This window comes from Hypomesus nipponensis, chromosome 23 (assembly GCF_054491055.1).
Source record: "Hypomesus nipponensis isolate SF chromosome 23, ASM5449105v1, whole genome shotgun sequence".
NCBI classification, from domain to species: domain Eukaryota; kingdom Metazoa; phylum Chordata; class Actinopteri; order Osmeriformes; family Osmeridae; genus Hypomesus; species Hypomesus nipponensis.
The window spans coordinates 24,900,001-24,923,996 of record NC_140383.1 but is presented as its reverse complement, the minus strand read 5'-3'; the positions used below and the strand labels follow the sequence as shown (position 1 = coordinate 24,923,996).

Genomic DNA, 23,996 nt, shown 5'->3' with positions numbered 1-23,996 from the left:
AACTGGATAGCTGGAAAGTTTCCTGTTCCTCTGTGAGCACTGCTCTCATGAGCAATCGCTCCGAGCGCCTGCTCTGCTGTGTGTGGCGGTGGCAGTGCTCAGAGCAGCTTATTACTGGAGCCCACGCCTCTGAACACCATTAACCTTGGTTTACTCAGACACAGTCATTACCCACAGAGCAGCCAGGAGCTGCCTCTACCCTTCTCACTTCACCAGCACCAAGCACTGGCAAGGCCAGACAGCCAGCCAATCAGCCTGCCAGTCAGCCTGCCAATCAGCCTGCCAGTCAGCCACTCATCCAGTCAGCCACTCAGCCTGCTAGTCAAAAGTAAGCACAACCACCCCCCCCATCTCTACTCTCTTTCATGATCCAATGTGGGCCTGTCTTTACCCCCTATGCCTGCTGTCCTCTATCCCCCCCTGCACAGCCTGAGTCAGAGCTCCACAAGGCGGAGCAGTCTGTCCACAGTGAGGGGTGGAAGGGCCGCTTTACAGAGTCAGACAGATCAGCTTTACAGAGTCAGACAGATCAGCTTTACAGAGTCAGACAGATCAGCTTTACAGAGTCAGACAGATCAGCTTTACAGAGTCAGACAGATCAGCTTTACAGAGTCAGACAGATCAGCTTTACAGAGTCAGACAGATCAGCTTTACAGAGTCAGACAGATCAGCTTTACAGAGTCAGACAGATCAGCCTTACAGAGTCAGACAGATCAGCTTTACAGAGTCAGACAGATCAGCTTTACAGAGTCAGACAGATCAGCTTTACAGAGTCAGACAGATCAGCTTTACAGAGTCAGACAGATCAGCTTTACAGTCAGACAGATCAGCTTTACAGTCAGACACAGACTTGTGCATATGTGTGCATGTGTGTGCTTGGTGCATGTATGCAGGGTGAGTGTGTGTGTGTGTTGGTGATGTTGTCAGCCTCACCCAGCCCAGGCCAGCCTGGTGCTCTCTCTGATCCATAGCTGGCAATGCTGCCGAACCATGCTGCTCTCCCTGCTTGCCCTGGCAGCCTGGAGGGTCCTGACCACCTGCAGGAACAGACCAGCCGCAACCACCACAGACACACAGACCAGTCACAACCACCACACACACACACACACACACAGAACAGTCAAAATCAGCACACTGCTCTCCCTTCAGATTAGGAGAGCTTGTTATCAAACGTATCACAGTATTGACTACAGGACAGAGTATTTGGTTTGGGCTGGTTATTAAGGAGCATTGTGAACTGGTCTTGTAAGCCTTTTCATAAAATAATATGTGGTTTAGAGATTGAACCAAAATAGTGTGTTTGGGTGTTGTTGTGTTAGCTTACTGTGGATTCAAACTGAGTTTCTGTTCTATGTTTCCTTGTCTTTGTGTCCTAGGAAAACTGTTTTTATTCAGGTATTTGTGTCCTGGGAAAACAGTTTATATTCAGGTCTTTGGTTCAGTCTGTGTATGCTATTCTGTCTTTGAAATATTGACTTTGAAAGGCCTGTAATCTATGGGAATTCATGCGCAACGTCACCACTGTGGAAAGGCATGAAAAGAAAATACACATGGGCAAATTGAAATATTCAGGTGGAACACGCATAACATACATGAAACGTGTTCCCTGTGGGAACAGAGAAAGGGAGTTAGTGTCCTAATCTCCCCTCATTTATTGGTCTTTTTCCTTTTTTCATAGCCCTCTTGGTGAAAACATGTCATTGTTCTCTATCACTCTAAATGTGCATAGGCCACAGGCTCAGATCATCACAGTTCTCACCTGCTGTACATAGCATTGATTATGTACTGGAAAATCTCCCACAGGATATGAAAACCACCCTTCAAGTCTTGTTTTATTGTATGCATAAGCCTCGTCAAGCTGGATATGACATGAACAGCTTTGCTGTGGAATAATATGCAGCAGCTCTCTGAAAAAATCTCTCAAGTCCAGAAAAGTAAATGGTGAAGTCATGATGAATAGATATCCTATTGTCTGGCACTTACACCTTCCTGCACACACAAGACAGACACACCTGTACACACACACAACACACACCTATACACACACACACCACACACACCTGAAGAGACACACACACACACCTGAAGAGACATAGACACACAGCACACACCACACACACCTGAAGAGACATAGACACACCGCACACACCACACACACCTGAAGAGACATAGACACACCACACACACCAGCACACGGCACAGGCAGTGCACACACATCAACTGCACAAAGGACACACACCTTTACAGAAGCATTAGAGACACAGCACACACACACCTGTGAGGCTGTACACAAACACTGCTTCCTGTCCTGACAGACCAGCGTGACAACATCCTGCTTCCTGTCGTGACAGACCTGCGTGACAACATCCTGCTTCCTGTCCTGACAGACCTGAGTGACAACATCCTGCTTCCTGTCCTGACAGACCTGCGTGACAACATCCTGCTTCCTGTCCTGACAGACCTGAGTGACAACATCCTGCTTCCTGTCCTGACAGACCTGAGTGACAACATCCTGCTTCCTGTCCTGACAGACCTGCGTGACAACATCCTGCTTCCTGTCCTGACAGACCTGAGTGACAACATCCTGCTTCCTGTCCTGACAGTCCTGCATGACAACATCTTGCTTCCTGTCCTGACAGACCTGAGTGACAACATCCTGCTTCCTGTCCTGACAGTCCTGCGTGACAACATCCTGCTTCCTGTCCTGACAGACCTGCATGACAACATCCTGTGTGGCCCAGGCCTCTTCACCTGCTCAGCTGACCTGGTGCACTCACCTCCCTCCTGACAATCTAGATTCCAGCCTGGCTATCCAGGACAGTCCGCCTGTCTTTACACATGAACCAATCAGATCCTGTCCTGCAGAGATTCATGGTCATTTAGCCCCTCTCTGTGGGGAGATTCAGAGAAAGCGTGCTTTTCAGCAGGAGGGAGGGGCACTAAGACAGGCTGTCTTATCTGGTCCATGCAGAGAGCTGGATTGGAGTGTGCCACAGGCAACAGTAATGAGACACTAAAAAGCTTCTGCCACAGTTTACCAATTAAAACACTGCAGGTCTACAAGACTAATCCCTTCTGCCCTCTGGGTTAACTTCTCACGCTGCTACCAGGCAGAGAGAGGCAGAGAGAGAGAGGAAGAGGCTGGAAACTTCAAACAGCTTTTTGGTTGATCCTTTGGCTGCCTTATGAATATTCAAACAAAAAATATTTAGTTTGACAAAGGTGATATTTTGGAGCACCCTTAAGGGTTATTTAACATTTTGTTGTTTTAAACAATCCCATGTCTTAATGGACAATGGTGAGTGTGTGTGTGTGTGTGTGTGTGTGTGTGTGTGTGTGTGTGTGTGTGCGTGCGTGTGTGTGTATGTATGTGTGAGTGTGTGTGTCCGTCCATATAGGAATGCTCAGTTCAACCACATACAAATGGATGCGTGTCTACAGTACTTTAAAGAGCACACACTAAAAATGTATTAATCAAAACAAGAACACCTTGGGCCTAATTCTTATTATTTATTGGGCCAAATATGCTACGGTATGAGAATGTATTTTCCCAAAAACAAACCCACTATGTTTCAATTACAAACCATCCAATAGAATTCAACCTTCAATGGCACACTCTCATCAGATCCAATTACCTCTCCTGTTTGTGGTCTTAATGACCAAGAACACCACTAACAGTCCATCTCACAGAAGGCATGTTAAGTAGATACTCTGGCAACTACAGCTGTTATAGGAGTCATGAGGACGTATCCTATTATCACTTCAGCTTTGCTATCATCACTCTGTCACTTAATGAAGACAAACACATGGCACAGTTTACAGTGTTTAAACACATAGCACCCAGGTAATACAGCCCTCCCTGACACTCACAGTACTACAAACATTGTCAGGAAAAGCCTATTGAAAGCTGACAGCAAATCAAAATGTACCTTTTGTCCGATCTGTGCAGTTTCCTGGTGTTTGGCCTCCACTAGGGCTTGTAGTTTGTCGTATTCAGCTGGTTTGTACCTGGAGCACCGCAGCCCGTTCTTCATCTGCACAGTCACAGTTTCTGTTCCCATACAGGCAAGGCAGCACATGGAAGTCAGCTCGGTGTATTGGTAAACACACAGAGCACTAACATCCTGGATCTCAAGAGGTTTCCATCTGTTTTACAGAAACATCTTGCTACAGGAATAGAATCTCCTGAGTTCTGGAAAGCTCCATCATAGAGAAGATCAAACACACACACACACACACACACACACACAGACTCATACACACACAGACTCATACACAAACACAAACAGACCCATACACACACTCACCCACAGGGAATATGAAGAAGCTGTGGTAGACAAACGATCCATGTCAGACAGGTTTAAAGTGGTTCAGCAGTGGATTCAGAAGACAGGTGAACTATCACTGACCAGGCTGGTGCTAACAGCGGGGGAGGAAACACAAGCCTTCAGCCTGGAGTGAGTGATGTCACAGGTCACGAGAGCTCACCTATATCCTCGGCTCTGAAGGTGTGCTGGGCTCTTCCACTCATTGCTGCACATCTGTTGATCAGTCGAGAATACACAATATAATCTATTATTTTATATATCCTCAGCAAAGAATACATGTATATATACAAATAGAAATGGCTCAGCGAAGTTTGACTGAAAGGTCAACACTTCACCTCCACTTGAAAGTATTTCTGTAGTTTAATCAGCTAACTCAAAGGATTAAAACTTTATGACTACATTCAAGAATGTAGCCTAATAAAGATAACTACTATTACAGAAAGAGTACTCTATTGAACATTCAAGGTCTTAGAGATAACGGGAATAACCTCTGAATTCTCAGAGTCTCTCAAAAGTTTGCGAGGCTGACGCCAGGCGGGGCCCAGAGACAGATGGTGCAGTGTGAGATCAGACAGCACCTCTCAGGGAATCCTCTACTCAGGGAATGGTCTGTTTGCTAGCTTGTACCAGCTCAAACAACACTGTCATCAACCTGGTTGGCTTTACTCATCTTGTAAAATAGAACCAAATCAACATATAGAAGCAACTGTTTGCCAATCCCTATAGTAGCCTATCCTGTGAGAAAAAATGACTATATTTGTATGGATGGAGGTCCTAGCAGTAGAATAACATCAAATGTCTTTCAATGTAGAAAATCAATTTTACATGGCAGAGATGGGAAACCATGAAGGCAGGAACCATCGGGAAAAATAATTAATTTTCTTAATGCATGTGATTATGTGTGGAAGCCCCACCATGATCCCCCCCATCTTCATTTAACTCCTCTACACAGTGTATACAGTTGATCATTCTGTCTACAACAATTCCATTTTCCAGTTAATATAAGTAATAGTATAAAATATCCTGTTTAGAGAAAGAGCCTGATAGTTCATAGATCTGAGAAATGTGAATCGGCAGACGCCTTTTCAAAACCACTGGAGAATGAGTGCTCAGCTGTTACCATCAGCACCCAGTCAGGGGTTGTACAGAGTAGAACTGTCGGAGGGTGGGGGGGGGGGGGGTTAGGGTTCAAATAACCACAAATCCTGGTAAGTTAAAACATAGAATGCAAACGGCTGGCAAAGGAGACAACATAAAAAGCAGGGATGCCGGTAAGAGAAACCGAGGCGATGAACATTTCCATCGTTAATCACTGTATCCTACCTTATTACGGTCTCCTACCCAGCAGCACTCATGTATTTGGTTGACAAAATTTGTAACCAAGGAAACTATTTTCTCCCTACGATTGGACAATTCAACGATGAGAACGCCCTCTATGCCAAACTGATCCAATGAGGACTGAGATGCTAACCTACAGTAGGGTGACGTCATGTTTGCTAGTATTCCTTCGGAGCGAACGCAGGACACAGCCCGCTGCTCCTTCCTGACTATGGAGGCGAGTTCCACTCTTCCTCATGCAGGGGACTAAAAATCCGGACACACAGGGCTGCCACTTCCAGAGAAGTTAAATGTACCCATGTGGATTCGTGCCGAAACACAGCGATCTCAACAACAATCCTCCTACAGGTACTGACTTATTTCACACCTTCTTTAAAATCGTTTAGAATGTAAGGAAAGAATCTGCATGCATGATATCCAGACTTATTCGATCTATTATTAAAGTGCCAAACTAATTCAACATGTTAAGAATCGTGTGTGCGGTTGTTTGTCACACGTTCTTATTGCAGGATCCCAAAACCGCAACATCTAGCCAGGATCTTATAGCGCGCTAATCTTTTTCTTGTGACCGTTTCTCCGCCACGCACACCTTTGAGGGACCTTCACATGTTGGCTTGTGTGCAGTTTAGCCGGAGCGCGGCTACATTGTAGTCTAAACTTTAAATGTTTAACGTAAGCCTTCATTACACAGACGACTTACGAAGGCGCTACTTAAACACAAAAGTGTTTTACTTTTGATGACCTCGTCCTTGAGACGGTGATAAAACAGCCCAATAGCATTCAAAAACAGCCAGGTGAGCTTTGTGTGTGGGAATCTTTGGAATGCGAGGTCGGCAAGGGGCGGAGATTGATGCGCTTCCGCACTTAAATGGAACGTTTTCTTGCTTACATTTAAAGCATGGATATTATATGGCCTTAAGCGACACTGGCTTTAACTATAATGTACACTGCAGCTTTTTCTTTGAAACCCCCCCATAAGATTTCCCCATTCTGCTATCTGCACCAAGCCCGTTTGCTGAGACGACCTTTCGATCACGCTTCATAGGCTACTTGCAACGCAGTCTGTAAACTTAGCTGTGCAATGGCTGTTCCAAACTAAATAGCCGACAAACATTCGGATGATAATTGATAACATGGTTTTGATGTGGCAGTATACGTTTTATCAGTATCAAAACTCGATTAACTCCCCCGAGATTTACACACTGTCTTGACGGATATAAACTCGCAACATGCGGCATATGGCAGATAGGCTACAGTCCCACCTCTCTCGGGAAATCGAGTGGGAAAGCGTGTCAGTATTCCTGTGCATTGCCTTGAAGAGAGGCAATTTTCTCTGATTGGGGACATAGTAGACGACAGCAAGGCTGTGTTTTTTAGCAACCCAAAGCTCAACCCGCTCGCAAATTGTGGCATGTTAGGTTATTTTAGATGCATACTCGACCTCTTTGAAGTGTCAAGGTTTTCACCTCATGAATCCATTTGAAATGCACTGGGAATACTGAGTAGAAATCTGCTCTTCCGTTATGAAAAACAAGGGAATTGAAAATCTACTTTTAGAGTGGTGAATTATCCTCAGTCACAGCAAGAAACTGATTTATGATGTTAGTTACAAACTTGCACATGTTTTTCTTCTAATGGTACATTAGTAGGTGTGTATCCCTTCAATATTGTGGTGGCCATTACATCATACAACTATAACATTTAGTCGATTTATCATTAGGCTTCCATCCAAGTTTATGGGCGGAGCAGAAACAGCCCACTTTACACTTTTGCAAAAAACAGACATACTGAGAACTGAAATGGCCTAATGTTTGAGACATGCATTTCCTTACTCGCACACTCTCTCTTTCACTCTACCTCTCTCTCACCCTCTTTCTACCTCTCTCTCCTTCCAACCCTCTCTCTGTCCATCTCGCTCTTTGTCTCTCTCATGCTGGGGGAACTCTTCAGGGCTCTCTGTTCCTCGTGCTTCACATTACTGCACACTCCAAACAGCTGACACATCTTTTAAAAGAATTCACTCACTCTGCGGGAGGAAAGCTTATTTTCTGGAGGTGTTTCAGCAAAGTCTCGAGATAAAAGTCTCAAGACTTGTTTTAAAGGAGTTTTTGTTGTGGGGAGTTTTTGCTGTTCCATAAACTGTAATCATGTTGAGTGTGAGGCCCATCAGCACTGTGGTTTCATGCAGTGACTGAGGTGCTGTGTGCTCTGGTCATGGTTTCATGCAGTGTCTGAGGTGCTGTGTGCTCTGGTCATGGTTTCATGCAGTGACTGAGGTGCTGTGTGCTCTGGTCATGGTTTCATGCAGTGACTGAGGTGCTGTGTGCTCTGGTCATGGTTTCATGCAGTGACTGAGGTGCTGTGTGCTCTGGTCATGGTTTCATGCAGTGACTGAGGTGCTGTGTGCTCTGGTCATGGTTTCATGCAGTGACTGAGGTGCTGTGTGCTCTGGTCATGGTTTCATGCAGTGACTGAGGTGCTGTGTGCTCTGGTCATGGTTTCATGCAGTGACTGAGGTGCTGTGTGCTCTGGTCATGGTTTCATGCAGTGACTGAGGTGCTGTGTGCTCTGGTCATGGTTTCATGCAATGACTGAGGTGCTGTGTGCTCTGGTCATGGTTTCATGCAGTGACTGAGGTGCTGTGTGCTCTGGTCATGGTTTCATGCAGTGACTGAGGTGCTGTGTGCTCTGGTCATGGTTTCATGCAGTGACTGAGGTGCTGTGTGCTCTGGTCATGGTTTCATGCAGTGACTGAGGTGCTGTGTGCTCTGGTCATGGTTTCATGCAGTGACTGAGGTGCTGTGTGCTCTGGTCATGGTTTCATGCAGTGACTGAGGTGCTGTGTGCTCTGGTCATGGTTTCATGCAATGACTGAGGTGCTGTGTGCTCTGGTCATGGTTTCATGCAGTGACTGAGGTGCTGTGTGCTCTGGTCATGGTTTCATGCAGTGACTGAGGTGCTGTGTGCTCTGGTCATGGTTTCATGCAGTGACTGAGGTGCTGTGTGCTCTGGTCATGGTTTTTATAAATGCAATCAATTAAGTTATTGTTCTAGTCTGTTCAGTGTGGCTGTTGACCATGAAATAAAAGCAAAGTTGTTCAGATGATGATGGGAACCAACTGACTAGATCTTTGCAGATACGAGTCCATTCTGCAAGCTTGCTAAAGGCCTTTTCATCTTCATGTCGGTTTGATTGTTTGACCGTGGACTCATGGATGATTTTATTTAACAGGAACTGACATCAGTTGAATAGTTCAGGCGTTCTTTGAAGAGCCCCTCCTTGTTTTTTTTCTATTTGCAATTCTGCCTCGTCACATGAAGGCTTAAAGGAACACACTGAGGAAAAACTGCTTGTTATTTAAGTTTTCCCCTGTGTTAGGCTATATGTTGGAATCGTTTTCTTTCAACTTTGCTTCTTGTTTTTCTTTTTTGGGGGCCAAAATGTTACGCCTCAAATAGACCTAGCACATCTAATCTTTGCCTTCAGTCTGTGAGGCAGCAAACAATTAGTTGTTTTTACTTAGAGGGGAGGTTAGGGTTAGAGGAGGTATGTGAAATGGGTGGATAAACGTTGTCTTCCTCCTGCCTGGCTTGGTCATAGGAGCTACTCTGAGGGTCAGTTCCCTCTGCTGGTCTGAGGGTCAGTTCCCTCTGCTTGTCTGAGGGCCAGTTCCCTCTGCTAGTCTGAGGGCCAGTTCCCTCTGCTGATCTGAGGGTCAGTTCCCTCTGCTGGTCTGAGGGTCAGTTCCCTCTGCTGGTCTGAGGGTCAGTTCCCTCTGCTGGTCTGAGGGTCAGTTCCCTCTGCTGGTCTGAGGGTCAGTTCCCTCTGCTGGTCTGAGGGCCAGTTCCCTCTGCTGGTCTGAGGGTCAGTTCCCTCTGCTGGTCTGAGGGTCAGTTCCCTCTGCTGGTCTGAGGGTCAGTTCCCTCTGCTGGTCTGAGGGTCAGTTCCCTCTGCTGGTCTGAGGGTCAGTTCCCTCTGCTGGTCTGAGGGTCAGTTCCCTCTGCTGGTCTGAGGGTCAGTTCCCTCTGCTGGTCTGAGGGCCAGTTCCCTCTGCTGGTCTGAGGGCCAGTTCCCTCTGCTGGTCTGAGGGCCAGTTCCCTCTGCTGGTCTGACGGTCAGTTCCCTCTGCTGGTCTGAGGGTCAGTTCCCTCTGCTGGTCTGAGGGTCAGTTCCCTCTGCTGGTCTGAGGGCCAGTTCCCTCTGCTGGTCTGAGGGTCAGTTCCCTCTGCTGGTCTGAGGGTCAGTTCCCTCTGCTGGTCTGAGGGTCAGTTCCCTCTGCTGGTCTGAGGGTCAGTTCCCTGTGCTGGTCTGAGGGTCAGTTCCCTCTGCTGGTCTGAGGGTCAGTTCCCTCTGCTGGTCTGAGGGTCAGTTCCCTCTGCTGGTCTGAGGGTCAGTTCCCTCTGCTGGTCTGAGGGTGTCTGAGCAGATGCTGTGACACACACCAGCCATCACTTCTTATCTTCTCCTGTTCCCCTTCGAATGCCCCTTATTGTGAACGTACACTCATGTAGGGAGGAGTTCACCAGTATTCCTCAGCAGATCCCTCGAATCAACATGGCCCACATATCGCTCACACAATGATGTGTCGTGCCAGAGAGACCGCTCAAGTGCAGAGACGTATTGTGACAGTCTTCTCACTAACCACCCTCTGCGTTCTTCACCTGGCTCACTCTTAATGGATGATGGTTACCTGCTTTGTGTCGTACTCTTCATCACTTTTATCGCCTCTGGTAGTTTGTTATGTGATGTGCAAAAGAAATCCAAACAAGTATCTGACAGCAAGGAGCTTTCATTCATCCTGCCTTGATACTTATTCTACTGCCTTGATACTTATTCTACTGCCTTGATACTTATTCTACTGCCTTGATACTTATTCTACTGCCTTGATACTTATTCTACTGCCTTGATACTTATTCTACTGCCTTGATACTTATTCTACGGCCTTGCTACTTTTTCTTTTTCCATCCCATCTCCCTCCCCATTTAGACTTTCCATCCCACATACAGTTTGCATGCTGTGGTGTAGAAAGTCGTTCTGCTACTTGAGGACAGCCACAAGTTGTAGACGGGAAATTCCACTGTGAGTTTGTAATTTTTATCACATGGAAGCCTCGCCTGGGAAGAGCTATGTGCGTTTGCAGTGACACAAACACTGAAGGAATGGTTGTTGGACATCTGTTGTACAAAGGAGAGATTGAAAAAAACATAAACACTCAGAAGCTGTTGTCTGTCATATATCCTACCATGTTAGATTTAATATGGTATTCTTAGTGTCTCTTCTGGAAGAGCAGGTACCACAGGCTGCCTTCCTGTCTCTGACCAGCCGGCATCATGTACCACAGGCCTTCATGTTCCATCATGTACCACAGGCCTTCATGTTCCATCATGTACCACAGGCCTTCATGTTCCATCATGTACCACAGGCCTTCATGTTCCATCATGTACCACAGGCCTTCATGTTCCATCATGTACCACAGGCCTTCATGTTCCATCATGTACCACAGGCCTTCATGTTCCATCATGTACCACAGGCCTTCATGTTCCATCATGTACCACAGGCCTTCATGTTCCATCATGTACCACTGCCTTTCCTGTCTCTGTCCAGCCGGCATTATAAAAAAGCAGAAAATTGCAATTTCTTTGTGTGAATATGTTCAAATCTGTGATTCCAGCCTTAGACTTCATATGCAGTGTGGGAGGAGACATGCTATGGTGCGGATCAGGCTTGGTGTGCATCTGGCTGCTCACTGCTGATCTATCTGGATATGGGAGTTAAATTCCTGAAAGAGCTCCAGATTTCATGCTTTGGTTGGATCCTGAGCGGCTGAAGATAATAAAGAACACAAAACATGTCAGCGCTTTGAGAGATTAGGCCTCACAAAAGATTCCAGTCCAGTGAAATGGCTCTCCACAGTCCTGGCCTGCTGAGTCTGAAATATGGAGCCACTCCACTCCAGTCCTGCACTATGTGACCAGTTCCAGTCCTGCACTGTGACCAGCCAGCATTGAATGGAAGAGCTGCTTTACTGTGAATAACACTGGAGGTGGTTGCCCAGCTGTGGAGGCTTTCCCACCTGCTCCTTCCTCACTACCCTGCCACCTACCTGCACCTGCACCTGAATGAAGCATCTTCCTGAATATTTCAGGGTTTGTTACCTTAACACTCTGGACGATCACTCTCCAGTTACCGAAGATAAATGATTTAATAAGACTGTTCCGGCAGCCTGTGTAGACAAACAGGGCCTCCGTAGATGAGGTCTTTAGCACTGACCTGGACAGCGACACATAACCTGGTATGACACTCTGAGATGAGAGGACAATTGTTAAGTCCGATGTCATGTACCGTAAGTAACTCAAGTGGAGCTGCGGCCACTAAAGGGACCAAGGAGTTTTGTGGCGCGTCAAAATAGTTCTGGGTCTGAGTTATGTAGCCAGATAAAGGTTGCAAACCCCTTTTAAGAGGGCTGAAAGACGAGGACGCATCCTATCCTGCTGTGTTGATCTAGGGTCTGTCTCTGTGAAATATTACACATGGTGTCTGCTGTCACCGCCCCAGTGATTGTACAAGGCTGCTTGGCTTCTGGATTTAGAAAGAGGTGAAGGCATCTCTCCTGTGACAGCGAGTCTAGCGCTCATGAGGGCTGATGTCAGGTTCATGCATGCTCCTGGACCATGTGTGAAATCCGATCCAGTCTGCAGGATATCTCTGCCTCACCTGTTGTAGAATATTATTTGTAAAAGTAGATGGAAGATTCCCCTCTTATTTCTTCTTTTTTTAAGTAAAAGTAAATGTCAAGCCATTTGAAAATGTTATATGTCAGGAAAATTAACTTTCCAAAGAGGGGTTGATACTTTGAAACTGAACAAATACAGTTCAAGCTCATGACATTTACAATGGCATTTCATGGGTCGTAGTGCGTTGTGTTTCTGTGGAGTTGCACAGGGCCGTAGTGCGTTGTGTTTCTGTGGAGTTGCACAGGGCCGTAGTGCGTTGTGTTTCTGTGGAGTTGCACAGGGCCGTAGTGCGTTGTGTTTCTGTGGAGTTGCACAGCAGATGTTGGTTATCTGGAGCTCCTCTGGTTAAAGATGCAGCGCAGTGTCTTGATAAAGTGACAACATCAAAGCTAACGGCGGTGGAGGCTGTAGGATATGGTCCTGAGCAGAATGGAGGCTGTAGGACATGGTTCTGAGCAGAATGGAGGCTGTAGGATATGGTGGTGAGCAGAATGGAGGCTGTAGGATATGGTGGTGAGCAGAATGGAGGCTGTAGGATATGGTCCTGAGCAGAATGGAGGCTGTAGGATATGGTGGTGAGTAGAATAGAGGCTGTAGGATATGGTGGTGAGTAGAATGGAGGCTGTAGGATATGGTGGTGAGTAGAATAGAGGCTGTAGGATATGGTGGTGAGTAGAATAGAGGCTGTAGGATATGGTGGTGAGTAGAATAGAGGCTGTAGGATATGGTCCTGAGCAGACTGATATTGCTTGAATGAATCAAACATTTCTGTACTTTTTCCTTCAGTTTTTTTCTTTTAGCTTAAAGCTCAGAGACATGATCCTAGGAACGTATAAAATCCCAGAATAAACCTGTAATTTCCTTCGTCTGTGTAACGCTAGGAAGTTTGACATTTGGCACATTGTGAACTTGGCTTTGGTTGCTATGCTAACAGCTAAATATAATGTTGAACAGCTAGTCTGTTAAAAGAGCTCAACATTCTCATCTCCTAATTCAAGTTGTTAGTTTCTGGTGATAGAAAGCCTAATATTGTCCTTTCTTGTGTGCTTCACTCTAACTCAACTTTGCCAAACCACAATTTAAAAACAGTGAAACTTCAGCTGCTTGTCATGCACATGGAATGCTTAGTCATTACTTGGAATATAGAAAATGGGAGGCGGAAGAGTTGAACGTAGGTGTGAAGAAAGAGATGGTTCTCTGCTCTGCAGCTTCCTGTAGATAGACATCTCCCTGCGATGCCTTTGATAACACCATCCATTCACAGTGCAGCAGGAAACTCACTCATGAATCAAACCTGAGAGGACGACTAAAGGGGAATTTATTTGACTAACCGGCTGACTGTGATTTAGTCTTCAATTAAAGCTGCTGTCATAGGTCCTACAAGCCCCCTAACCCTCCTGCTCCAATGAGAAGCCCCCTAACCCTCCTGCTCCAATGAGAAGCCCCCTAACCCTCCTGCTCTAATGAGAAGCCAAGCTGAGACTGCGGTGCAGGAGGGTTTAGGGGGCTTTTCATTGGAGCAGGAGGGTTTAGGGGGCTTTTCATTGGAGCAGGAGGGTTAGGGGGCTTCTCATTGGAGCAGGAGGGTTAGGGGCCTTCTCATTGGAGCAGGAGGGTTAGGGGCCTTCTCATTGGAGCGCTGCATATTCCCCGGCCTGTGATTCAAGTACCACAGGCGACCCTATGCAGCCTACTACTCTTTCAAATACGTCTTGTTCTCTGGATTTTCTTCCACAGTGATTTCTTGGACATGCATTATGTGGCGGACTGAAAGGGCAACAGGGAGGTGGCTGGACAGTTTGCCATTTTTCTCAAATTCATTTCCTTTTCTCCACACATCATGGCTAAGTGCGTTAGCTCTTTGTTTGATGAAACTGCAATCTGTTTGTTTCATTTATTTTTTACGAAGCGCCAAAGGTAGGTTACAACACCCGTCTGTTGCTTTAATGTGAAGGTTAGGATCCAGGACACTCTTCTTCTTCTGTGCCATTCTAGTGTGGATAGAAGGGTCAAAATAGGTTCATGTTGTGTCACCTTATCTCTGTGGGAACATAGATATTGTCGTCCGGATTTTCGAAAGGGTGATGTTTTTTGGGGGTCTACCTTACATAATGTGTCCTTGACTACATTCCACACTCTCATTGATTCAAGTTGTCCATTCAGAGGACAGTACAGGAGACACTGGAAGGGAAATAATGGAACCAACGTGTCAAGTATTTAGTATCTTTGTGCAAGCCTGTGAGGCAGGCGTGTGAGGCAGGCGTGTGAGGCAGGCGTGTGAGGCAGGCGTGTGAGGCAGGCGTGTGAGGCAGGCGTGTGAGGCAGGCGTGTGAGGCAGGCGTGTGAGGCAGGCGTGTGAGGCAGGCTGGCTTTTTAATGAGGCAAACCATGGAGAAACGAACAGATTCAGAGAAGAGAAAAAACCCACCCGCTCCTTAATTCCACCCTCTGATGTTTAAGGCTTGGCTGCTTTTCACACTTACATCGTGTTCCTCCATGGCCTTATCACTGCCGGGTTGCAGGAGCACATGAAGATATGGCGAGATTCCCTCCATGATCCCGTCACTGTAGAAGAATGTGGGAAATGTCGCAATGTAGTCCTTACCTGTTTCAAGGCCATTTCAGGACTGTTATTAAAGGAGACAGAAGGGGTGTGTTGTTGTGTGCAGCTGAGTGGAATAGGATTTCCCTGCACATTGACACTTCCCTTCCCCCATGTACTTTGCTTTAGATTCATAAGGGGTTCATAAGGGTTATAATGATGTCAATAGCATAGCCCTTTATGACCTGCAGCGTTGAGCACTAGGAAGACTGACAGGTCGTTAGGGCCAATGTTCATCTGGAGGACCAGACGGTCAGAGGTCAGAGGTGTTCACAGAGAGATCAGGTAAACATGGGGGAAGGCCCAGGGGGGTGAGGGCTTTCAGCTGATAAGAAGATGTTGGAGAAGGCACAGTGTTTCTCTCTGCCATGATGAGACCTAAATGACTGTCTCTGCACCCGTATTTATAAGATCATTTGAAGAGAAATCTGTTTCATCCAGAACGCCAAGGCTGTAATTAAAAAAGCTCTCTTAAACGCCGTTATCAGCAGCACACCCTCATTTGAATGGACGGCGGTTCGTCTGTCTGACCCTAGCACGTCCCTTCTGAGGCACTGAGGATTTAATAAGCGGCGCTGTATGCAAATGAGACACCGCCGCTTCCTGTTTATCTCCTGCTCTTCTGAGCGGCGCCGCGGACGCCTGGCACTTCCTGCTCTCCGGATGAGCCGTCTTTCCTCCTGCCGACTGGAGCCTGCCTCTTCAGGGCCCGGGAGCCTGCCTCGTCAGGGCCCGGGAGCCTGCCTCGTCAGGGCCCGGGAGCCTGCCTCGTCAGGGCCCGGGAGCCTGCCTCGTCACTGCCCGGGAGCCTGCCTCGTCACTGCCCGGGAGCCTGCCTCGTCACTGCCCGGGAGCCTGCCTCGCCAGGGCCCGGGAGCCTGCCTCGTCACTGCCCGGGAGCCTGCCTCGTCAGGGCCCGGGAGCCTGCCTCGTCACTGCCCGGGAGCCTGCCTCGCCAGGGCCCGGGAGCCTGCCTCGTCACTGCCCGGGAGCCTGCCTCGTCACGGCTCCTCGGGGGTGATTGGGTTGGAGACTCCTGGTTCATGACATTTATCTAGTCTAAGTGGGTTAACAGTGTAATTTCCAGTCTGTGTTCAGGATTCCCAGGTCCACTGCTGTCAGCTTCATTGTCGACAAGCTCGTCCAAGAGCGTTAACAGCAGGTCGTGTGTCTGGGGTTTACTGACTGCTGTGTTGACTCTCTGACCAAGCTACTGGCACTGTTCTTCTCTGTACTCGGAATGTCGACAGTTTTCTGGGCTGCATTGAAATAGGTAGCACTGACTGTAAAAGAACCCAGCATGTGGCTGTGCATTGTCACGCTAGTGTTCAGACCGTAGGATGTTGGTTATACAATGCTAACATGTAATTGTTCAATGTGAAATGTCATTATTGTCCTTACAAACATTATCTTCACTAAAAACATTCTCTTCACTACAAACACTGTCTTAGTCTGTTGCTGTCTGTCATTTTCCTTTAAGTTTCCCTCTAACAGGATGTAACGGGATCAGGCTTGTGTCCACTCTGATCTGCATGAGACTTGTCAGGTCTGTCTCTCACTGCCCTATGTCACTAACGTCACTGTTGTCATCATAAACAGATGCCTCAGCCACACTGCAACCCTGGGAATGAACGTGTTTTATGGTTCATTTAAACCTATCAAGTGTTCACAATGAAATGACATGGTACATGAGCAATGACATTGTGAGGAAACGAAAAACAAGCTAAACATTTCTTTCTTTGGCATTCATTCATAGATGTATAGTTGAATGTTGCGTGTATGTGTGTGTGTGATCAGAAAGAGGATTTTGAAGGTTGAAGGCATAAAAGGGACAGTGCTTACCTTAGTGTTGTGAAGATCGGACTCAGCTTGCTCATCCTGCTTCCTGCATGTGTCTGTGGGGGAGGGAGGTCAGTACACACGACTAGAGCCCCTGCCAGACACCCTGAGATGAAGGGCTGGAGATCTGAATGTGATCATAATCGCCCCCTATAGCCTCACATAGCACTCTGTCACAGCCTCACATAGCACTCTCACAGCCTCACATAGCACTCTGTCACAGCCTCACATAGCACTCTGTCACAGTCTCACATAGCACTCTGTCACTCTGTCACAGTCTCACATAGCACTCTGTCACTCTGTCACAGTCTCACATAGCACACTGTCACTCTGTCACACTGTCACTCTGTCACAGTCTCACATAGCACTCTGTCACTCTGTCACAGTCTCACATAGCACACTGTCACTCTGTCACACTGTCACTCTGTCACAGTCTCACATAGCACACTGTCACTCTGTCACAGTCTCACATAGCACACTGTCACACTGTCACTCTGTCACAGTCTCACATAGCACTCTGTCACTCTGTCACAGTCTCACATAGCACACTGTCACTCTGTCACACTGTCACTCTGTCACAGTCTCACATAGCACTCTGTCACTCTGTCACAGTCTCACATAGCACACTGTCACTCTGTCACACTGTCACTCTGTCACAGTCTCACATAGCACACTGTCACTCTGTCACAGTCTCACATAGCACACTGTCACACTGTCACTCTGTCACAGTCTCATCCTTCACACTGTACACTCTGGACAGAGCATGACAACCCTGGGGGGGGGGGGGGGGGGAATGGTGATGACTCCTCTGCTCTATAATGAACCTGTGAGCAGACCCTATTGATGAAGTCAGTCCTCTAAGCTAGGCTAATGCTGCTCTTAGCCTGTGATTGATCAGTCCTCTCTAGATAGCTCATCTTCTGCTGTGCACGCTCAGTGATTCAACCCTAGACAGCTGCATTGTGGGTAACCCGGGAACAGCCAGTAGTGAACCAATTGTGATGCAAATGGGACCTTTTATACTGTATTAGCTATTTCTGTCATTTTCAGATTTCTTTTACCTGGACTCACTCCATGAAATCCTGTTGTGTTACAATGTTGGTATTGAAATGAGAAGCACCTGATGTAGCCTGAAATGAGAGCAGTGAAAGCCGGCACCTCCTGCCTGTCAGTCAGAATAGAATGGAACATTGATTAAATAGAAATCGTTACCGTCCTCAGGTGAAGTACTGAACAAGTTTCCCCCGACACAGATCACCGTTTCAGATCTGTCATTACCTGTGGTCGCCCGGGCGATCTACAGTGTGGATCACGTGGATGGCTGTTCACTCTGTTCTACTTCAGCAGATGCTTGTTGTCCAGCCTGTCACAGCAGCCTGTAGCATCTCACCTCCAGGGACTAGCATCTCACCCCCAGGGACTAGCATCTCACCCCCAGGGACTAGCATGTCACCTCCAGGGACTAGCATCTCACCTCCAGGGACTAGCATCTCACCTCCAGGGACTAGCATCTCACCTCCAGGGACTAGCATCTCACCCCCAGGGACTAGCATGTCACCTCCAGGGACTAGCATCTCACCTCCAGGGACTAGCATCTCACCCCCAGGGACTAGCATCTCACCTCCCAGGGACTAGCATCTCACCTCCAGGGACTAGCATGTCACCTCCAGGGACTAGCATGTCACCTCCAGGGACTAGCATCTCACCTCCAGGGACTAGCATCTCACCTCCAGGGACTAGCATGTCACCCCCAGGGACTAGCATGTCACCTCCAGGGACTAGCATCTCACCTCCAGGGACTAGCATCTCACCTCCCAGGGACTAGCATCTCACCTCCAGGGACTAGCATGTCACCTCCAGGGACTAGCATGTCACCTCCAGGGACTAGCATCTCACCTCCAGGGACTAGCATCTCACCTCCAGGGACTAGCATGTCACCCCCAGGGACTAGCATGTCACCTCCAGGGACTAGCATGTCACCTCCAGGGACTAGCATCTCACCTCCAGGGACTAGCATGTCACCTCCAGGGACTAGCATGTCACCTCCAGGGACTAGCATCTCACCTCCAGGCCATCACGCTTCTCCATCAGCAGCCTCTTCAATCCAGTGGCACTTCAACACTTTACATTTATAATATTTCATTCCCATCTCTTAATTTCCCAGTACAACTACTATATATTGCTACAGCCACTTTTGGGTAATTTTTTACTTTTTGTCCAGTATTTTCTTTTATTAAGATTTGCCTTTTATTGTACTTTTCTTGTTGTATTTTTATACCTACTACGTGGCTCTTGCCATGTCTTAAGAATGTCATTGCCCAGAATGAACTGTGTTATAATGTGAAAGTACGGCAAATGCATCTCATTGACTTGACTGACCACTCGCATGGATGGACATGAAGAAGTGTTTTGGCTGTGCCCTGCCTCCCTCTTCAGCCTTGATTCTAGCAGGAGTCATTTACCCCCCAATCAGTGTAATTCATGTCTTCACGCTTTGGCTGCATGTTGCTGATGACATGTTCCAAACAGCTGATGACAAACCATCTTGAGGCTGGAGATGTGGAGAGGGGAGGGGGCGGGGGTGGGCCGTTCTAGACAACAGGACTCTTGCTGTGTCCTGTTGGATGACCACATCGCTGCCTCAGGGTTGGAATGGTTGCAGAATTTACACATGGATGAAATCCCGTAGCCTGAAGTCATGTTCCTCCTGATCTTGTGAGGATGACGAGCCTATCTTTCTGTGATGGAAGAACCTGAGCTTGTCCTGTCTGTGTCGGTGTGTCCTGCATGAACACGCCTGGCAGCAGTGGAGCGCTGGGATTGATGGGTTAGGTATCAGATGGTGTGTGGTTCGGGCTGTTCCCTAGTATGAGTGTGTTTCCTGTCGCTCCCTGAGCCAAGCCCAGCCCTGTACACACACACACACACACACACACACACTACGTGTGCTATTTCAACATCTGTGGGCAGCATTTCAAGATGGAGGCAGGCAGGCCTGGGCTCTGGATCAGAGGAGTCCTCGTGTCCTGTCTCTTCTTGCTGTGTCCTGTCTCTTCCTGCTGTGCCGTGTCCTGTCTCTTCCTGCTGTGCCGTGTCCTGTCTCTTCCTGCTGTGCCGTGTCCTGTCTCTTCCTGCTGTGCCGTGTCCTGTCTCTTCCTGCTGTGCGTGTCCTGTCTCTTCCTGCTGTGCTGTGTCCTGTCTCTTCCTGCTGTGCCGTGTCCTGTCTCTTCCTGCTGTGCCGTGTCCTGTCTCTTCCTGCTGTGCCGTGTCCTGTCTCTTCCTGCTGTGCCGTGTCCTGTCTCTTCCTGCTGTGCCGTGTCCTGTCTCTTCCTGCTGTGCCGTGTCCTGTCTCTTCCTGCTGTGCCGTGTCCTGTCTCTTCCTGCTGTGCCGTGTCCTGTCTCTTCCTGCTGTGCCGTGTCCTGTCTCTTCCTGCTGTGCCGTGTCCTGTGTCCATCCTCTAGACTAGTGGTTCTCAATCCTGGTCCTCTGGACCCCCTGTCCTGCATGTTTGAGATATTTCCTCGCTCCAACACACGGCCCATTCATTTGAATCAGGTGTGTTGGAGCAGGGAAACGTCTCAAACATGCAGGACAGGGGGTCCAGAGGACCAGGATTGAGAACCACTGCTATAGACAGCACCACGGGTACGCCTATATAGGTCTGGGGTTGATTTGATATTGTCTGGATTGTGCACGCTCCTTCAGGGCCCAGAGCTCTGGTTGGGAGACATTCCACAACAGCTGGGTGTGGCAGCCAGAGTAAAGCATTTTCAGCTGTCGAGAGCAACATAAAGTCAAACGTTTAGGAATCTAATAATAGTTTGTGTTTTTCTGTCAAAAACAGCACTTTAGACAGAGACACAGATTCATCTTTTGCTGGACTCCTTAATAGTATTCCACGACTTGAGGAATACTGTGCGGTCATGGTACTGTTTATATTTTAAGAGAGACTTCTGTAACCCTGGTCTGAGGGGGGTTTCTGTAGGGCTGTGCTACAAACAATGATTAGACTCCCCAGGATCTGTTTGTGTGTTTGCATATGTGCTGAGAACCAGCTTACATCAATTACTTTTGTATGTCTGGCTTCTCTCTTCAGCGGTATTTAAATGTGTGTGTGTGTGTTTTGCTGAATAGTTTGTGCATGGGTTTTCAGAGGCAGCTAGTACTAAGAAATGCATTAGCCAAAAGCTGAGGCCTTGATAAATGCTTTACTTGGCTCAATGCAGGATTGTAATTCTCTGTTATTTTCTAGTTTGTTTATAAGGAGCTGAAATTTGGTATCGATCATGCTTAGGGAGGTCTGTAGACGCTCACCACACCACACATAGCACTTGAATTTAGCTAAGTCAATACGCTCTTTGAAAGCAGCAATTAAGCATGCCAGGTCTGTGGGGACACTGCCTGTGAGTTGCTGTACCCTGGAGGCCCCACGCTCCTTATACAACGTCCTGACGGGTCACTGGAGGTCGCCTGTGGAGGGATCGGGACGCTGAGATGGACGGTCGTTATGATGTTGTTTGACTTCTTTGAACTTGTTTAGGGAGAAGTGAGGAATGGCCGTCTGACTGACCTTGGGGAGAGAGTTTTAATGGGATGCTAACCCTAGCTTGATATAGTGTGTCAGGACTCCAGCATGATGGAGATTAGAGGTTTATTTAGCCTTGTGGACAAATGAAGCAACCACTCATTTGGAGACTGCTGATTTTTTCAAATTGATATGCAGAGAGAGAAAATCCCTTCACAAGTACTACTTTACAATGTGTGGGTGTGCAGAAAACTGTCTTCAGGACACCGTAGCTATCCCTCTAAGTGGGTAATTAAGTAGCAACATTTACATTTGTACTGTGTAGCTGGTTTGGTATGAGCTGGTGGTGTGATCCAAGCGGTTGATTTCCTGGACGTGTTGGCCTGAGACTGACTAATCAACGTTTGACCTCTGCGGCTCATCTGAGACTCCCTGCCTCTGGAGTTCAGGCTCGTGGAGAATTATTTCAGAGCAGATTTCTTTTTCTCCATGCTGCTCGTCATTGTTGGAGGACTGACCTGGTTAATTTAGTTGTCAATCAGCCTTGTGAAGCTTTCCTTTTGAATTATCCTCTGCTTGTCTGTCTTCTTGCCTGCATGCATGCCTCCCCATCTCTCTCTCTCTCTCTCTCTCTCTCTGTCTCTCTCTCTGTCTTCCATCGTGTTTGTGTGTTCACTGTTTGATCTGCTGCACCACGTGCTCCCGGGAGCACTCCAGACCATGCACAGGTGGCCGTGGTGAGGGAGCACTCCAGCTCCCACATGCACGCGTGCACATACACACACACACACACACAGGTCTTGTGTAACTAGAGGGAGCGCTTTAGAGGAGTGGACCAGGTTTGAGGTCACCAGACCGTGTGACCTGGTTGGCTGGGTCAAACTACGTGTTTTCTTGGCAGACTCAGAGCTGATGAGGACTGGAATGATTTGAAAAAGAGGATTAGCCTTTCGTCCAGGCCTCTTGGTAGTTGGCTTGATAATGACACGCACACAGCTCGCTGTTTTGATGTTTCCTAGAAGGTAACACACACATTGGGAGGAACATGTTGAAGGGCTTTGAGTGTAGTATACTGTGTACTGCGTACTGTAGTGTACATATGCAAGTAGGTGATTTATCTTGTGAACTTCCTAGACAGATTGTGTTTTGACTCCACAGAAAGAGAGACTCCAGTGAGAGAGACCAGCAGAGACCCCAGACAGTCTCTCTCCAGGTGTACAGACAGTCTCTTTCCCATGTTAACTCCAGCCAGCCCGAGCAGCAGTATCCTGCTCATTCTTTAAGCTGCCCTGATTGGCTGACCGCTCTTTAAGCTGCCCTGATTGGCTTTGACCATGTTACATCATGGGGACTTGGCCTTCCTCAGCTGGCTTTGAACAGATTTCAGACTGACAGGGGATGTATGGAAGCTCTAAACCGGACCGGCATCCGTTGTCACCCTGTTCTTTCTTTGTTTCAGTTTGAAGGAAAACAAGTAAAGTAATGTTGAAGAACCAGCTAGGTTAGAGGGTTGCTAGCAGGAAGGTAGCTGTGCATTGCTGGCTGGTGTCATTCCTGGTCTGGATTGTAGCTAGGAGGGACTGAGCAGAGAGCTGAGCTAGTCCTGGCCCAGCTAGGATGGGAAATTTCAGAGGTAAGCGAAGATACAAATCATAATTCTTTCTTTGCCATGAAGGGGGGGGGGGGGGGTTCCTTCAGCATAATTGCTTTTCTGGGAAAGTATTACCCAAGGTCTACCCAGGTTGCAGTTTCTAGAACATACATTTACCGCAGAGGAAGGTGTCGCCGGTGAGGAATTATTCTGGATTGTCTCTGTGGCGTTTCTGAACGTACTGCTCGTGACCTGCTTTTTAATAATGAGCGTTTTGTGGTCGTGTTAAAACAGCAATGCAGAGTTGTGAACAGGTAAGGGTAAAGAGTCATATTCCACCCATCCTTTTTTGCTAACCCTAACTGCAGTGACAATGACAAGCCAGTAGAACAGCATGTTTGCTGTAATCCCAGCTGACTACAGCGTATCAACACAGGACGTCAGACAGCCATGTCCAGCCCAGCTGGGTAAGCAACTTCTGCCTGGTTTAGAGGAGAACAAGTCCCTGAACAATGCTGTCTGCACAGCTCTCAGTTCTGTCTGTCTGTCTGCTCGGGGAGGAGGAGGTGGGGGAGGAGGGGGAAGAGGAGGAGGGGGAAGAGGAGGTGGGGGGAGGGGCTGCTGATAAAAAGTACCTCTTACTTCTGCTCCTTCTCTGGGAAATCCAGGGCCTCTCCTTGACACAGAACACTGTAACAAATATTAAAACAATCCCTCCCTCCCTCCCTCCCTCCCTCCCTCCCTCCCTCCCTCCCTCCCTCCCTCCCTCCCTCCCTCCCTCCCTCCCTCCCTCCCTCCCTCCCTCCCTCCCTCCCTCCCTCCCTCCCTCCCTCCCTCCCTCCCTCCCTCCCTCCCTCCCTCCCTCCCTCCCTCCCTCCCTCCCTCCCTCCCTCCCTCCCTCCCGGACAGTCAGGAGCTCCCCCCACACCAAGGCTCTACTGTGAAGTGTGTGTGTGTCAGACTCTCGTAGTTAATACCCAATGCTCTGGCAGGGTAGTATGGTAATACACAAGCAGTCCACCAATCACTGGAGCAGA

At 47.9% G+C, this 23,996-nt stretch overlaps 2 protein-coding genes across 8 annotated transcripts in view; one reads left to right on the top strand and one right to left on the bottom strand.

The window, feature by feature from the left end:
- The window catches only part of LOC146235135 (coiled-coil domain-containing protein 148-like), a 29,231-nt gene extending 23,508 nt beyond the window's left edge, over nt 1-5,723 (bottom strand). For 2 of the 6 annotated variants that reach the window (XM_084688068.1, XM_084688069.1), the window contains exons 1-5: nt 5,652-5,698; nt 4,489-4,541; nt 4,308-4,327; nt 3,930-4,051; nt 934-1,037 (exon numbers count right to left, since the gene is read on the bottom strand). In XM_084688068.1, coding sequence (XP_084544194.1) covers nt 934-1,037; nt 3,930-4,051; nt 4,308-4,327; nt 4,489-4,541 — 299 coding nt within the window. In that variant the 5' untranslated portion in view covers nt 5,652-5,698. Of the gene's footprint in view, nt 1-933; nt 1,038-1,324; nt 1,407-3,929; nt 4,052-4,307; nt 4,328-4,409; nt 4,542-5,651 lie in introns of those variants that run through there. The other 4 variants (XM_084688071.1, XM_084688070.1, XM_084688072.1 and 1 more) reach the window with 4 other exon arrangements.
- A 128-nt stretch (nt 5,724-5,851) lies between these two features.
- Nucleotides 5,852-23,996, top strand: part of pkp4 (plakophilin 4) — a 78,784-nt gene continuing 60,639 nt past the window's right edge. For both annotated transcript variants that reach the window (XM_084689214.1, XM_084689213.1), the window contains exon 1: nt 5,852-6,014. In XM_084689214.1, the coding sequence (XP_084545340.1) occupies nt 5,957-6,014 (58 nt within the window). In that variant the 5' untranslated portion in view covers nt 5,852-5,956. The remainder of the gene's footprint in view (nt 6,015-23,996) is intronic.